This window comes from Gobio gobio (genome assembly GCF_949357685.1).
Source record: "Gobio gobio genome assembly, chromosome: 15".
NCBI lineage: Eukaryota > Metazoa > Chordata > Actinopteri > Cypriniformes > Gobionidae > Gobio > Gobio gobio.
This window is the reverse complement of record NC_137108.1, coordinates 38,209,018-38,226,939: the sequence shown is the minus strand read 5'-3', so window position 1 is coordinate 38,226,939 and position 17,922 is coordinate 38,209,018. Positions and strand designations below refer to the sequence as shown.

At 36.1% G+C, this 17,922-nt stretch overlaps 1 protein-coding gene across 1 annotated transcript; it reads right to left on the bottom strand.

Annotated features, from left to right (window-relative positions):
• Nucleotides 1-1,167: 1,167 nt before the first annotated feature.
• On the bottom strand, nucleotides 1,168-17,272 carry capn7 (calpain 7). Its single transcript, XM_079838028.1, has 21 exons — nucleotides 16,852-17,272; nucleotides 16,514-16,622; nucleotides 14,490-14,647; nucleotides 13,766-13,833; nucleotides 13,449-13,649; nucleotides 12,469-12,555; nucleotides 11,899-12,025; nucleotides 11,637-11,722; nucleotides 11,300-11,393; nucleotides 11,027-11,173; nucleotides 10,289-10,395; nucleotides 9,218-9,338; nucleotides 8,970-9,114; nucleotides 7,901-8,000; nucleotides 6,777-6,912; nucleotides 6,618-6,693; nucleotides 6,356-6,501; nucleotides 6,199-6,261; nucleotides 5,956-6,086; nucleotides 4,792-4,884; nucleotides 1,168-2,569 (listed from the first exon to the last, which is right to left on the bottom strand). Exons 1-21 carry the CDS (start codon nucleotides 16,951-16,953, stop codon nucleotides 2,425-2,427), a joined length of 2,442 nt encoding a protein of 813 aa, XP_079694154.1. The 5' UTR covers nucleotides 16,954-17,272; the 3' UTR covers nucleotides 1,168-2,424.
• Between the last annotated feature and the right edge of the window lie 650 nt (nucleotides 17,273-17,922).

The window sequence follows — 17,922 nt, the reverse complement described above, 5'->3', positions numbered from 1 at the left end:
ATAGTCAGAATTGTGTTATAGTCAGAATTGAGTGATACAAAGTCAGAATTGCGTGATATAAAGTGAGAATTGTGTGTTATAGTCAGAATTGCGAGACAAAGTCAGAATTGAGTGATACAAAGTCAGAATTGTGTGTTAAAGTCAGAATTGAGTGATACAAAGTCAGAATTGCATGATATAAAGTGAGAATTGTGTGTTATAGTCAGAATTGAGTGATACAAAGTCAGAATTGAGTGATACAAAGTCAGAATTGAGTGATACAAAGTCAGAATTGAGTGATATAAAGTCAGAATTGCGTGATATAAAGTGAGAATTGTGTGTTATAGTCAGAATTGCGAGATAAAAAGTCAGAATTGTGTGTTATAGTTAGAATTGCGAGACAAAGTCAGAATTGTGTGTTAGAATTGCGAGACAAAGTCAGAATTGCGTGATATAAACTTGCAATTTTGACTTTTTTTCTCAGAATTGTGAGATAAACTTGCCATTGCGAGTTATAAAGTCGGAAATAAGCTTCCACACATAACTTGTGTATTATATATAGGTAACATTTAACCATAAAATGTTTTGCTTATCTCACAATTCTGACTTTTTTGGGGGGGATATAAACCCGTAATTCTGAGGGGTACAAAAAAGATTAGAATTTATCTTGCAATTTTTATATTTCTTAGATTTGTGAAATATAAACTCGGAAATGCAAGGAGTAGGTAGGCTCCGCCCACAAAACACTTCATCGATGTTTGCAAACGCCCAAATGGTGTAAGGTCTTATAGCAGCCTAATATTTCTACTGCCGTTTGTGTTTTTAATGTTGATCAAACAACAAAGGATAAAGAACAAATTCATTCACAGCTCTTGACTAAATAACTTTAAGGATTAATCAGTTTAATTTATACAGTGAAGACTTTCCAGTGTTATTTTACATTTGATGACTTAATTCAATGTCTCTACCTGAAAACGACCGTTACTTGTTTTTAATCGTTTTAAAGGTAACACTTTACAATAAGGTTCATTAGTTAACATAACTACATTAGTTAACATGAACTAATAATGAACTGCACTTATAAAGCATTTATTTATCTTTGTTAATGTTCATGTCAAACATTTACTAATACATTATTAAAATCTTTTTAACATTAGTTAATGCACTGAACTAACATGAACAAACCATGAACAGCTGGATTTTTATTAACTAACATTAACAAATACAGTAACAAATGTATTGCTCATGGTTAGTTCATGTTAGTTAATACATTAACTAATATTAACTCATGAAACCTTATTGTAAAGTGTTACTGTTTTAAATGTATATTATTTAGGCTAGTAGTTTTAGCTGTGGTATCGAAATTGGTATAGGGAATTGTCTATTTTCACTGGTAGGCTATTTAAGACGTTGGCGTCTAACCACCTGTTTCTGCAAAAACAGTTTCATGGTCTGCCTTTGGCAGCATGGCAAGTGTGGTAAAAAGTAACATTTTAGACCCTGAAATGTAAATAGCTAGAAATTATCCAAGAAGAATAAATGCTGTAAAAAGTAGTTGTTAGTTCATGTTATATAATCAAAACATGTTTGTGTAGTTACCAAGGTAATTCTGATACAAAAATGATAATAATGATAATGTCTGATGAAATGTACACCTTCATTTTAATCTCTGCAAATAAATACATCAGAGCAGATGAACATAAATCAAAAAGCATGTTAGACGGAAGAACGTTAAGCATTTGTATAATACCCAATACGGAACATCACCTCAATCATGCATGTCCCCTTATGATGCAAGTACATCCATGTCATCGTATTCGGTTCTGTAAACATACAGTACTGTGCTGGTAAATCGTGACTGATAAACAAATCAGGGGTGGGGGAGCTAAAAAAAATGATGCTTTAGATAGATGCATATCTCTCTCTTTCTTTTGATAAAAGTGCACTCGTTCTCTGCCCACTAAAGAGAGAAGCCCTACAACTGATAATCTTTCTACCTAAACATCAGCAAACAAACCAGAGAAAGAGCCCTTAGTATGAAGACACAGATTTCTGTGCACGAAACATATCCCTCTGATCTATGAGCAGACATCATTAATATACATCCCTGCTTCAATGCAAGTCTCCTGAGTGAAAAACAGTCATTTCAGGTCAAGTGTAACACACACGTCATTGTTTTTGAATGCAAACTCGGACCGCAGAAGTAAGAGGAGTGCATTTTTGGCTGATTTAATACACTTCCTCTGAGCGTGGCACTGTCATGAGCAGCCGTGCGCTATCTATCACAGGCTAATATGGCATTATGTCAGGTACCATCTGTGGGTGGTGCTTATTTATTTTGGCAAGCGAAAGTGTCCATGCCATAGGGAGCAATGAGCGTTGGCTAAAGCATATTCAGTGTCTCGTGTCTGCAGAACAATCCGGTGGGCCGATGATCTCGAGCCGTTATTGCAGCTGAGATACGCGCAGTGGAGTGACACTGCTGAAGTCCAGGAAGAACGGGCCTTCTTGTTTTGGCAGGAAGGTAGTGGGCATGACATTGTAAATCCCAGCAGGGAAGTTCTCAACCTCCATATAACAGAAACCGCATCTGAGGATAAAGAGATCAGATTCTGTTAGGATAATTAACTGTTTTGAATCGATTTTCTTAATAAATGCGCCTTAATCTTTAAACTATTTATGCAGACCATCAACAAAGCTAACAAGCATGCTACTGCTATCAATATGAGACTGGATAAACCATGAAACATTTTCTTCAGATATGTTTTTCAGTCATATGACTATTTTAAAAACGATCAACAACTGCATGTCTGACCTAGATTTCTGAGATTTCTTGAGAGACAAGGCTGTGCTTTTCAAGCTTTTGCATGCTGATGCTAAAGTGGAATTATCTACACAGTTTTGCCGTTTTGTCTATGCACGCACAAGGAGGATGTAGGCCAGATGACTGTTAGTATACAGAAATAAAAATATACCAGCCTGTGTTCATAATAGCATGCTATTTCTGCAGTAGCTAATGCATATGTACAACGAGTTTTCAAGGGAGTGCCAAATGGGTCAAGGGTCTTATATGGGTATGGACATTTTTATAATTTACCGTTCAAAATTTTGGGGTCAGTAAAATATTCAGCGAGAATGCAAGACTTTTACAATGTTACAAAAAAGTTATATTTCAAATGAATGCTGTTCTTTTAAACTTTCTATTTATCAAAGAATCCTAAAATCAGCATAACAGAATGTTTTTTAAAGGATCATGTGACGATGGAGCAATGGCTGCTGAAAATTCAGCTTTGCCATCACAGATATTATACGCATGTTATATTATTTAAAGTATATTATTTTTATATTATTTCACAATATCCCTGTTTTTACTGTATAAATGCAGCCTGTTGTTGAGCATAAGAGACTTCTTTCAAAAACAGAAAAAATTATCTTACCAACCTCAAATTTTAAAATGGTACAAAAGGGAATCATCATATTTGTGGACCTTGGCATCTAAAATCTGTATTATACAACTAAAACAACTAAGATTCAGTCTCTCTAAAACCTACTCTGCCCTGATTGGTCAGACGGCCCAGTCTGTTGTGATTGGTCTGAGGCATTTCTAGGATTTTCATTTTAGGGGTGCTCAGCCCCCAGTGAGGGTATGAAAAAAAAAATGGTAACACTTTAGTTTAAGGTCCAATTCTCACTATTAACTAGTAGCTTATTAGTATGCATATTACTTATACATTACTTATAAAGCAAATATTAACACCTTATTCTGCTTGACCATATTGTACATCCCGAATACAATGTAGGCAGGTTTATAATCACTGAGATCCCAAATGTGAGGTAGTTAGGGGGGTTCGGGGGCTTGCTCCCCCGAGAACATTTTTATTTCCATGATCTACATGCATTTTAAGATGTTCTGAACGCCAACAAATTAGATAACAATAGCTTGAAAACCATGTCAGTGGGCAGATATGACTGATAAAGTTTTCCATTTTCGTCAGTGAAGACAGTAAACATATGTTTAACTGATATTTATATGTTTTATGAATCATTTTTGTAGACATGTTAATTTACTGAAGGCTAACAAGAAAGCAAGGTAACTAAATTTATTCAATTATTTCACAATATGCACACATTCATTACTTATCTTAGCCCAATACAGGCTGAAAAAAAGCGGAGCTTTTTATTTACTGAATGCTGCAACTGGAATTATATTAATTTACAATATGCACACATTCATTACTATTAATCTTATGCCTAATCTGAAGAAAAACGGCTTTGTTAATATTTCTTGTTTGTTAATTATATTATAAATGACATTACATAGGCCTATTTCAATTCAAAATGGCGAAATTAGACAAAAGTTTATCCGTTTCTCAGTGGATTTCGTTTCTGTGTCTGGATCCCGTCTTCACCTGCACCAGCGCACCTTCATCTCACCTCATCATTTGACCATCTTAGTCCCTGCGCCACCTGTCATTCCTGGACTCTGTGACTTTGTTCCCTTCATATTAATTCTACTATTAACTGAGTTTACTTGCATTTGCTTCCCTAATTAGTAAATCTGACCCTTAGCCTACTATAGATTGAAATTTGTTACATAATGCCCACTTTTTCACATACCAATTCTAAAAGCATTGTAGGCATATTTAAGCGCATACTACGCAGAATGCAATAAGCAGTACACTAGCATTCCATCCCAAACATAGCCAATGTGCCTAATATGGGAGAATGGAAATGCACAGAGGATATACAATTTAATAAATCTTTAAAGCAATAAAAGAAGCATCTAATACCACAAAGAGAGTATTTCTTTACCGGTAATCTCCACTGCCCCTCTTCTGGGAGCCTGATGATCCAGAATCCCCTGCAGTAGAAACCGTCACCACCTCAAAGCCCACGCTGTACTGCCTGCAGTGAGAAAGCCAAACTCGTTTATATTCACAGACATCACGCTACATCATACATCCTCATATCACTGAGAAAACACTCTCACACTCAGAGAAAGAAGGGTTCTGAATGTGCGTAGGTGTTCCTTCCAGGATGGAGTGATTACAGAGGACAGCCCTGTCCACGTCGTTCCTGGTGTCAAGGGAAATCTGACGGCCTGTGAAATCTCACCCCCTTCTTATGGCTAAAATAACCTTTTTGGGGCATGTTATAGCCATTCATTTTATAGTAATCTTATTTAACAAAATACAGCAATTAATAACTTTTATATTATCACATATATTACATTACATTAAATATACATTATAAATTAAAAGGTTTGGGGTCGGTAAGATGTGCTTAATGTTTTTGAAAGAAGTCTCTGATGCTCACCAAGGCTACATTTAATCAATCAAAAATACAGCAAAAGGAGTAATATTGTGAGATATTACCATTCAAAATAACTGTTTTCTATTTTTGAATATATTTTAAAATGTAATTTATTTCTGTGATGGCAGAGTTGAATTTTCAGCATCATTACTCACATGTTGTCACATGATCCTTCAGAAATCATTCTAATATGCCAATCTAGTGCTCAAAAACATTTATTATTATTGTCAATGTTGAAAACAGTTGTGCTACTTAATTTTTGTGTGGATTAAACAGCATTTATTTGAAACATTATGATCAATTTAATTCATCACTGCTTAATAAAAGTATACATTATAAAAATCTTCCTGACCCCAAACTTTTGAATGGTGGCACACACAAATATTGTACATATTGCATTCTAAAACAGAAACACAATTGGAATCAATCAGTCTTTCTTTGAGTGTTCAGCTTGCTTACAGTTAACATAACCTATGCAAGGTATCAAAGCAAACCTTTGTGGAAATGCAGAAAATTACATATTTAAAGATACCATATTTTCCTAAATAATAAAGGCCTTCAGATCATATTTTGATGTTCAATGTGTCAAAACGCATACATTTAGTACCCACATTGCTACCTTTGAAATGTAATGAAATAAGGGAAAATAACAAGCAGTCTGACCTTGAGCCGCGGAGTTCGATGAGCAGAGGGCCTGTTTTCTCCATGTTGAACTGGTATATGGGGTTGTTCTTGAAGCTATCTTTGTAGTTTCCACAACCTCCTGCACTGGCCCCCTTCCACTGCCCATTTATCTATTCATCAACACCAACAAAGAGAGAGATGTTAAACAATCTGGAAATAGCTTCCAACAATAACCACCACCACAAACACTATACAAAAGCGATAGTAGAAATTTGAACTCACTCTTTTGGTGTTGGTGAAGGGTGTTGGGATTTTGGAGAAATTAAACTTGCATACTGAGTACACCTGGAAAGGGCATATTCACAACAACAGTTAATAATATGATTAAATTAATATGAAAAAATAAATAAAAAAAACACCACACTTGATTGCGTCTTACCCTTAGTGTGTAATTGATGGTGTTTTGTTTCTCATACTGTGAGACCACCAGTGTAAAGGTGTGAGTTCCAGGACTAGTCAGCTTGATCTTGGTTAAGTAGTGAGGGCTGTTGATCCTGATGCCATCGATGTAAGGAGGGGGTTCAGCTTCAGAAAAACACAAACCAGGGCACACAAAATGTAAATAATGATGTATTTAAAAAAAAAAATCAGATTCACACAATTTCTTCAGTGTCTAAAAGATACATTGTGTGCTTCTTTACCTGGATAATAGACTTTCTTTCCTTCGGTCTTGTAAACTACTAAAGTAATAAACTCCCGGTTTTGAGCAAAGTCATCCTTGAATGAGAAGGTAATAACATCATAAAAACTAGTACACTCAATCTGATTGTAGTGCACTGCACTGTAATATGTCGTTTTACCTTGTCAGTGATGTGTCTGGTGAGTAGTACCCATACTGCAGCACCCCCTTGAGGACACTGCACCTCCAGCTTGTACTGAGGGTTATTGGCCAAACTGTAGACGTCCTTCACAGGTCCCTGTTTGCCATCCCAGCTACTGCAATAGCATAATGCACATATATTTTCTAATTATTTGATAAGGTGTCCAAGTCTAAGACTTGTTATCAATTTTGATTTATTGCTCAGATCCCTTTTTTTGACTGTTCACATTAGTTTTTCAAATGTGGTCAATTTCAGATTCGTATGGAAGCTTGTTTCAACCATCCATCGAGCCATCAATTACCATAAAAAAGGTAATTGTGACTTTTTCCTCTTACAATTATGACTTTTTCTTGCATTTGCAAGTTTATACCTCACAGAATTATTGGATATAAACTCGCAATTCTAACGTTTTTCTCGCAACTGCAAGTTTTTAATCCCACAATTCTGACTTTTTTTCACATATACGAATTAAAAAGTCTGAATAGCGAGATATAAGGTCACAATTCTAAAAGAGTAACAATAACAAAAATGGAACGGTGTCATATGGAAGGCCACTGAATTCAGTGTTTATGCCTTCATTTGTAGGGAAGCAAGTATGGAAGCCGGTGAATTTGTGTGCAGACGATAAAGAGGATGAAGTGAAGAATAAGGAGATAATATTTAAATATTTACGATATAACCCCTCAAGGTTTGCTTATATAGAGCTGTCACCGTGATACTTAGGACTTCTAACACATTACTGTCCCTCCACTGTCTACATTAGTAGCGGTCTTCCTTATTTACCTAGTGGCCAAAGAACTAGTGATATGCAAAATCTTTAGAGTGACTCCTGTAAGCGCAGAAATAAGTAAAAGTCGCATGAATTTCAATATGACTGTTCAGACTGAGGTCACACGGCAAAACATCAGACCTGGAGCTGATCTAGGACCATATATGGAAGTGGCCCAAATGTGCTGTTTACACTGTTATGAAAAAAAAGACCAGATCTGAGTCACATATGAGCAAAAAAATATGGGCCACTTTTTCCCACAGTCTAAACATAGCCTATCAGACACCAAAAGACTATGACAGAATACTATTGATGATGAAACAAGGAGTCGGACCTGTGTATACATGAGGATTCTTTGAAGAGTGCTGGACTCCAGCTCAAGTAAATGACATCGTAATACTGGCACAAGTCTTCCCAGATGATCCAAAACACCCCTTAAAGAAAAACACACAGGTGAATAAGAACTTTTACAACATTTGTCATTGAGATGCACCAATACTACAATTCTCAGCCGATACAATATCCGATTATTCAGAATGATATCGGCCGATGCCGATAACGATAGTTTGATTTTTCTTATGGGGGAAAAAAAACCTCTCCCAAATAATGCTGCAACCTATAAAGAGAACCCTCGCATTTGGTACACAATAATATTGGTTGCAATTAACAACAAAGGTATTATATTAAGCAGCTATTAATAGGCTAATAACACCCAAATAATAAAATCTTCAATGTTTGTATACAACTCAATTGCAAATATAAGGTCATTTTCATAAGCACTTGTCTTTATGACAAATTTATTCAAGCATACATATATAATTAACAGTAAGTAAGCTCCCTTCTGGTGTTTCTTTATTGCTAACTAACAAACTGTGAACATCGGATGACTTTCCGATGCTAAATACTAAAGCTAAATACTATTAAGTGACCTATTGCTTACAAGCGGTTTTATTGACGTCTTTTCCGTGGTTAAAGCACTGATTGAGTGATTAAATGAGTCATGATTTGAATTTTGGCAAGTTGTACTGTATCTTTCAACATACCTTTTGATTTTCATGCATGTTTTTCGAGATACAAGAGATGACTCGCACTTTGCTCTGTCGCTTGAACTGAGGCACTACAGCGATCCGTCACATCACATTTAGGAGCGTCAAAACAGCATTTATTGTTTGAATTTCGTGATAAAATGGATAGAATTTGAAATATTACACTTAATTGCACAAGATTCAACATGGGACATTTTCTTCACACACACACAGTAAGAGTTACAGACCCGCACCCTTTTGATTGACAGGATGCCATCGGCCCTGATAATCGGCTGTTTTTAACTGAAAATAATAGCTTTACTTTAAAGGCCAATACCGATTATTGTATCTCTAATTGTTAGTTTAGCACTGGCTTACCATTGTCAAACTTCTGTGCAGTTTTGGGGTCAAAATTGAGGTATTTGAGAAGATCTGGTGTCCAGTTCTTTTCATCACGTTCACTATAGCGGCCTTTCCACCTGAGATGGCTCCACGGGTTCTTCAGCTGGAGGAAGCGTTTACCCTGTGAGAACAAGGAGGAGATGATGATGTTTTTGCAGTCATGAGACTCCTCTAAGCAGAATATATTTAACATAGACCAGTGATAGATGATAGAAGAGTTTCACCTTGTGGTCCCTGATGTCTAGGACAGCGTAAGCATGTGTGGGCACTAAACCCCACCTCTCCCCCTCCTCCTCAGTCATGACCCCTGTCGCTGTGGTGATGAGAACATCTCCTCTGTGAAACCTGCCAGAATAGATCAGTATTGTTATTGTTCTAAAACTGAAAGTATTAAAAATAAAAAATACATTTGGTGACTGAAAAAGAAAAAAATTCTAAAAATTAGATTTAAAAAAAAAAAGAGAAATGTTGCATTCGCAACTACCTAAAATAAAAAAAGTTTAAGTTCTAAACTGATTCAAATTAAAACGGAATAAAAAAATAAAACTAAATAGAAATATTAAAAAAAAAATTATTGTAATAATTTCACAGTTACTCTCCAAATTAATGTAGAAACAACTTAAAGACAGTATATTTTAGATATTTGTTGTATATTTTAGGTATTTGTTGAAACAATACTGCTACTGATGTCTATATGAAATAGATTTTTTTTAAACATTAATGATAGATATTCAACATTACAGTATAATTGAAAGATATCAATTTCAACATTTATTAGGTTTAAAAAATAACAACTTTTAATTCAAGTGAACTTAAAACAATCTTTTTGTACAATCTTTTAAGTTCACTTGAATTAAGAGAACTCTATTCTGGCGCGCTGTCTGTGCACACGTTACTGGCGTGTATCTTTCTGTGCGTCGTGTGTGTTGGGGCATTCTCTTTTGACTTGTCACGCTTGCATGAATAAGAGCGTGATCATATAATGTAATGCTAGCCAAAGGATGATAGAAAAAAACGGATGCTGCGTTAATTGCGTTAAATATTTTTAATGCGTTAAACTGAAAAATTTGTATTGCATGCATTAATGCGCATCACTAATTAATATATAAATAATATGAAAATAACAGCAATATACAAACTATATATGCTCAGAATCAAGACAGGCAAGTGGAATAAGGCCACTAAAGTACCTAAATAGCTACATACTACAAATTCTAAAGGAACATATGACCTTACAGTGGTCAGAAATCAATAAACACTAGTGGATAGTGTGTGTACTGTGAATGTGTGCTTACCTCTGGTAAAGCATGCGGAAAGTGTCATCTTTGTTAAAGGACTGATTGTCTGAATGCATAGCAATACGCTCTGGGATCCAGCCAGTGAGAGCATGCAAATCGATATTCTACAAGTGAAAAACATGGGGGGAAAAAGTGTATGGTTCAGAATAACGCAAAATATAATTTCTAAATTTCATGTTGCACAATTTCACTTGTCGCATGTAAAATGATTGACTTTAGTGTGAATTAGTGTTTAATTATACAAAATAGTATACACCACCGTTCAAAGGTTTGGGGTCAGTATGATTTATGACAGAAATAAAACACTTTTAATCAGCAAGGATGCATTAAACTAATCAAAAGTGCCAGTAAAGACATTTATAATAATTCAAAAGATTTATATTTCAAATAAATGCTATTCTTTTGAACTTTTTCCTGAAAAAATTGGGAAATTTACACAAATATATTAAGCAGTACAAGTGTTTTCAACATTTCAACAAAAAAAAGAAATGTTTCTTGAGCACAAAATCAGCATATTAGAATGATTTCTGAAGGATCATGTGACACTGAAGAAGACTGGAGGAATGGCTGCTGAAAATTCAGCGTTGCCATAACATGAATAAATTACTTTTTAAAATATATGAAGATAGTATATATTTATTTTAAGTTGTAATTTTTGATCAAATAAAAGCAGCCTTGGTGAGCAATAGAGACTTGGTGACAGAAATGTTTTGTTTAGTCGAAAGTGCCACTCACAGAGTTGGAGCCTGGGAAATCATATCCTCCCATGACCTTCATGTAGGCCTTCTCAATGAGCGACACCCAAAGTTCATTGCGATTACTGGAATAGGAGCAAAGCAGCTCTCCGTTGCGGTCCACGGGTAGGAAATCATCAATGATCACCTGACAGAGAAACACACACCTGAACTATAACAATAGTCTCAAGAACCTGTTCATCTTCAAACAACATGAAGGCAACATATAAAAGGCAGTTTTTTTGCGGAGGTGGGGCTTAGAGAGGTTGAGTACCTTTCTCGGGACACCATTAAGGTGCAGCTTCACCATGTACTTCCCACAGGGGTTATACTCTGGCTCTCCTTTCCTGTTCTGTGGGTAGATGATGCTACATACAAACACAAACAGACAATGCTATAGCATTATAGGAAACTCCCATTGAAGTCTTGTTATTATTTATTAAAATGACAGGAAATTAGAGGCGATTGTTCAGGAATTGTTTACATTTCAGCCTGAGGACACCTGACATTCACAAGCTTGATTCAGTCCATGAGCAATCCAAAAAGCAGCCTAATAATCCAAGGGTTACAGTAACACATGAGTCAAACTATTAGTGTAAAAATCGCTGTACCTTGTGATTAACTTTTTGCTGTAGCGTCTCTCATATGCTGCACTGATGGCCAATGACGCAACGAAAGAACAGTCTGACACAACCGTCTGCAAACATGAGCAAACGAAACAACATTACGCAAGCTAAAAGTTACAAACAACAGAGCTTTTTGAATGACAAAACCGCTTAAACTAAAGGGTATAACTATTGATTTGTTTCCAGTTAACAGATTGGCAAAGTTTGAATGAGAAGCAAGCTTAATCAATGATATATAAAGTGAGACCTGCTTGATGCTGAAGCTGGACACAGTGAAGATCATGGTGGGGTTATTGCAGATGTCATCAGGACGAACCCAGCGTGAAAATATGGCTTTTTGCTTCGGCGACAGAGCCAGTTTCCCACATTTGTCCCTATGTGTAAACACAATCATGCCACTGAGGTCTTTTAACTATGCCACATTTCACTTGCGGTATAGGACTACTGTTCTTAAAAATACTAACGCTCAAAGGTGGGATCAGTAAGAATTTAATGATTTTTTTGAAGTCTCTAATGCTCATGAAGGCTGCATTTATTTGATAGAAAATACAGTAAAAGAGTAATGTTGTTAAATATTATTGTTATTATAGATGTTGTTTTTGAGATAGAAATCTTTTGTAACATTAAAAATGTCTTTACTGTCACTTTTGATCAGTTTAACGTCCTTTTTTTTTAATGCATCTTACTGACCCCAGTTTTTTTGAATGGTAGTATAAGTGTCAGTGCAAAGGAAAATACAGCTGTAGCAAAGTACAGTGGATGTGAGTGAAGCAGCTGCACTTGTATAAATCACACTCAAAAGAATATAAATACTCACGAGAACGGAACAGGAAAAGCAAAACGTTCCCTCAGGTCAACACTCATGAATGGAACATATTCAATTCCATTTATCTTGGAGGTCTTTCTACAAAACACACAAAAAGGGAAAAATGTATTATTTACAAATTTATTTTTTCTATATGCATTGTTAAAATAATTCTTAAAAAAGTTGCTAATATCAATAAGCCAATAATATTTTTTCATGTTATGAATCAGTGAGTCGAATGAGCAGTTTGGATCGCCAAATTTCAGCAGTTTGGTGGTTTGACACGCGATCCGAATCATGATTCGACTCACTGATTCATAACGCTTCGAAGCTTCATGATGCCTTGTTTTGAAATCGTCAGCACTATAAAAAGTCGTTATTTAGGGTTTTTTTGCGCACAAAAACTATTCTCGCCGATTCATAAAGTTATTGTAGAACCACTGTAGTGAGATGGACTTTGTAACGACGTCTTTAGTGTCTTTTAAGGGTCTTGAGAGTGAACCGTGCATTGTACCAATGGAGGCCTTTCAGAGCCATCAGATTTCAACTAAAATATCTTCATTTGTGTTCCGAAGACGAACGGAGGTCTTACGGGTCTCGAACGACATGAGGGTTAGTAATTAATGACAGAATTTTCATTTTTGGGTGAACTAACCCTTTAATAATTGATGATCTTTACGGAACGGAACTGAACCAACACTGAACTGACTTGAGCTGAACAACAACCGAAATGCATTTGAATCTGTATTGCATAAAGCATATTGTATAAATATTTGTATGAATAAAGGTGACTTGACTAGTGAATTTAGCCATCACATCATTATAAATGTGCAGCATGAAAAAAAAACCTAGATATAATTTTTTTCATTTAACAGTGTAATTACATTTGTAGCACTTCTGTGAGATTAACTTTAGTGAGTGTTAGATGCCAGGTAAAGGTGATCAAAATGTAAACGGGAAATGAGCATGCACAATTAAATATCTGAGCCTACCTGAGCACCTCGATCTCCTCCGCTGTGTAACGCTGACCCTGCGGCTCACTGGACTGCACTGCTCGGACCGGCTGAGATTTGTCATGGAGGGAGAAGTCTGGGCCTAGTGGGAAGAACTGTCTCACAGGGCCTTTGGATGCAGAGGAGACGGGCTTGTCCTGGTTTGCTGGTTTACTAAGAGAGTCTTTCAATCCTTCTGCCCTGGATGAGGAAAAAGAGATGAAAACAAAGGATTACAGGTAAAATGTACATCATTCTATTTCCAAATGCGTAATAGTTGTGAGTCTAATAATTTTCTATGGTAAACTGTGAAGCACCTGTCCAGAGCCTGCCGAGCAAGCTGCTTCAGTTTCCCCTGTAGTGCTTGATCTGACGTCTCATTGGACTGTGTGGGAGAGAGAAAGAGTTCAAAGATTACAGGGCCGCGGCACCGTTTCTAATTACCAGAAGAGCTCGTATAAGTGTCAGTCAGAGATATGAAACCAGAACAACCAACTTAACACCACCACCTGTTGCAAAGACTGACTGCTATTACATTAGAACTGCTGCTAGTATCTGAGTTAACACTGTAGAGTTATGATGCAATTTTTATACTAATGTTCAAAAGTTGGGGTCTGTACGATTTTTTTTATGCTTTTGAAAGAAGTCTCTTATGCTCAGCAAGACTGCATTTGTTTAATCAAAAATACGGTAAAACAGTAATACTACTAATTCTACATTATTACAATTTAAAATAATTTTAAAATGTAATTTATTCTTGTAATGGCATTAATTCACTTCATTGTCACATGATCCTTCAGAAATCATGCTAATTTTGTACTCAAGAAACCTTTCTTATTATTATCAATGTTTAACACAATGTTTCCCCCCCAATATTTTTGAAACTGATACCTTTTTTCTGTTTTTTTAATGAATGGAAACTTCAAAAGAACATTTATTTGGAATAGAAATATTATGTAACATTGTACATGTCTTTACTGTCATTTTTGATCAAATTAACTTTTGAACACTAATGCGCTTTCTCCTTATGTGTCGACTCACCGCTTGAATGCACAATTCCACAGCCTGAGTGTAGAGCTCAATGGCCTCATCCGCGTTTTCCTTCTCATCCTCTTCAAAAGCCTGTGTCACCAGAAAGTACGCCCTCTCCAGATCCAACTGTTGTTTACTCTTCAGAGGGTCACTGCTCTGTGCTTGAACTGATCACACAGATTCTGTCAGTTAACTGAGGGGTTCTAACAGAGATAGGCCTTACAGGAATAGTTCATCCAAAAACCAGTGCCTTTATTTACTCAACCTCATGTTGTTACAAATCCATGTGACTTCCTTCCTGTACACTGGAACACTAAAGGAGAATTATGAAGAAATGTACTGGTCGTTCTTTTCAAATTTGAAAGCCCTCCATTAAAATATTCAAGAGACATTTCCTCTGATATTTCTATTTATGTTCAATTATGACAATGCTGCTGTTTTTTTTTTAGAAACTGGGAGTGTTAAAGGATTAGTTCACTTTTAAATAAACTTTTGCTGATAATTTACTCACCCCCATGTCATGTCTTTCTGCAGTCGAAAAGAAATTAAGGTTTTTGATGAAAACATTCCAGGATTTTTCTCCATATAATGGACTTCAATGGGCTCCAAACGGTTCAAGGTCCAAATGAGAGTTTCAATACAGCTTCAAAGGGCTTTAAACGACACCAGACGACGAATAAGGGTCTTATATAGGGAAACGATCAGTTTCTGCGAGAAACCGAGCAGTTTTTATGCTATTATTTTACCTCTTATCAGACGAACGTGATCATCTCTGAGCTCCGCCATAACTTCCACTAAGTGAGGTCAAAATACGAGCGTGGTCATAGATGTATACGTAGAAGCCTCATTAGCGCCTGCACGGATCAATAGAATGAGGCATCTACGATCGATATATCTATGACCACGCTCGTATTTTGACCTCACTTAGCGGAAGTTATGGCGGAGCTCAGAGATGATCACGTTTGTTTGATTCGAGGTAAAATAATAGCCTAAATACTGCTCGGTTTCTCGCAGAAACTGATCGTTTCGCTAGATAAGACCCTTATTCATCGTCTGGTATCGGTTGGTATCGTTTAAAGCCCTTTGAAGCTGCACTGAAACTGTCATTTGGACCTTGAACCGTTTGGAGCCCACTGAAGTCCATTATATGGAGAAAAATCCTGGAATGTTTTCATCATAAACCTTAATTTCTTTTCGACTGCAGAAAGAAAGACATGGACATCTTGGATGACATGGGTGTGAGTAACTTATCAGCTAAAGTTTATTTAAAAGTGAACTAATCCTTTAACTAAAATTATTAAAAATTAATTCACCAAATTCATTTTGTAGTTCTAGAAGACCCACGATTCTCATTCTGCATGTTCTTCAATAAAAACAATAGACATTTTTTAGCATTAAGATCTCACGTTCTTGAAGTGAAGATTATCAGTTAATAGATCTTTAAATTCTAAAACACATGGTTTCTGAATACTTGGAATACAGCGCATATGTTGTTTAGGTCACTTTGTGACACTTTTATGGTGATTTTGCATCCATTTTGAAGCTTGAACGCTCCAGTGCCCATTCATCATTCAGAGACTGGAAAAGAGCAACCATTACAATTCCTTAAAATTTCTCCTTTTTTGTTCCAATGAAGAAAGTCAGAGTTTTGGACCAACCTAAAGGTGAGTAATTAAAGACAGAACATTAATGTAGATTATTCAAATATTAGGTTGTTTTCAAAGTACAACAGAACAGGAAGAGCTGTGAATTAAAAAACCTGACAGCATTCATTTTGTGATTTCCAATTGCTGTATTAGTCACACCACTTTCAAATAAGGTATGACATAAACAAGCTTTCTAAAGGTTGGGCTGTGGAAAATATGAGTATAATTTCTTTCTTCTGCAATGCGGAGGAGGAGGTTTCACTTTTTGTTGACCACAGAAAACAACAGTCAAAAATTCATAAAAGGTGTAAATCTTGATAAAGAGTATTAATAGATGAAAACAGCTTTTTGATGAGGTCATGTCTGTATTAGTTCATGTAAACTGACCGGCACTGAGTAGAGTCTGTACTCTGTCCAGGTACTCGTTCACCTTGTCTTGAATGTTCTCTAGTATGGATCCAGCCATGCCTGCATAGATGAGAGCTTGAGCAGCTTCCTAATCAGAACCCAAAATACAATATGATCAAATACGAGTTTTACAGAACATCCAGCTCAAAGTGAATATGGTTTAATGACAGATTTAAGTGCCGTAGCATGGAATGTGTTGACAGATGTGTGTGGAATGTGTGTTGAAAGAATAAAGCCTTTTCAGGAAGGTTAAGGTAAACATTATATTAAATCAGCTTTTGATGTCAAAAAAAGGAGAGCGTATAACGTTAGCTTACCTTATAGTAGAAAACAGCTTCATTGTATTTCCCCTGCTGATCATGCAGTACAGCTGATTTAGCAAATTTAACAGCATCGAGTTCAAGAGCTGTACAATCCATGATTGACGTTTAAAGACGTTTAACGGGTATATGACAAATCATTTTAATCTGTTCTTCATTATAGGTTGCTGTTCCTTCCGAGAATTTGCGTTTCTTTCTTGAGTTGTTCTCGCTACGTGAACTTCCCGACCTCTAACTCCGAACTAAAATGAGGCAAGACTGAAAAATATTGATTTCAAGGAGCTTTCAAACTTAACGTTAGTTACTATAAATAAGGTCCGAATACACAACGCGTTAACTTGCTATTATGACAGCAAAACAAAGCTCAAGCCCACAGTACTTCCGGATGCGATGGGCGTGTCCTGCTGTTGTCACGACCATAGAAATACATAATAAAGGCTAGATGTCTCGTCCGCGCTGCTGGCCAATGGAGGTCGACGTCCGCACCTGGCGGCCATCTTGTCACAGTCAGCTCACATTAACATGTGTTTTAATGGTGCATGTACTTTTTAAATAACCATAACTTGCTCAATTTTCTACAGATTTTCAAACTGTTTGGTTCGTTATAAACGTCAGAGATGTAGTTATGACACTGCATACGTATGAATAATTATAACCATGGACTTCCATATGAAGAAAATAACATTGATCAGAACAGATAGATGCACACGCACAAGGTATTTATGTTATTTATGTTAAATCAATATATAGGCTACTAAACCTCAGTGTACAGAATGGCAACATGAGATTAATATATACATTATATATATATACACTTTTAAAATATGAATATTACTATTATAATAAAATAATTTGAATTATTAGTGCATGTTTATTTTAACTTCTTCAGGGTTGGGCCATTTACTAGGCTTTTCCCCTCGACATTGCACTGTGCCTACTTCAGAGATCACTGTTCCCACCTATTTTTGCCTACCATCAAATGCCTGACCTCTTTAGAAAGCTGAGACCCTGTAGGAAACAATTAGAATAATTGTGTGAAGTACTGGCACGGAGTTATAGAGGCTAGAA

Bases quoted from the DNA above. Each gene is read 5' to 3' on its own strand.
- capn7 (XM_079838028.1), bottom strand. From the start codon at position 16,953: ATGGATTGTACAGCTCTTGAACTCGATGCTGTTAAATTTGCTAAATCA. The intron at 13,834-14,489 runs GTGAGTCGACAC...TCTCCCACACAG, and splicing joins TGGAATTGTGCATTCAAGCG to TCCAATGAGACGTCAGATCA. The intron at 6,913-7,900 runs GTCCGACTCCTT...ATGCTATTGCAG, and splicing joins GAATCCTCATGTATACACAG to TAGCTGGGATGGCAAACAGG.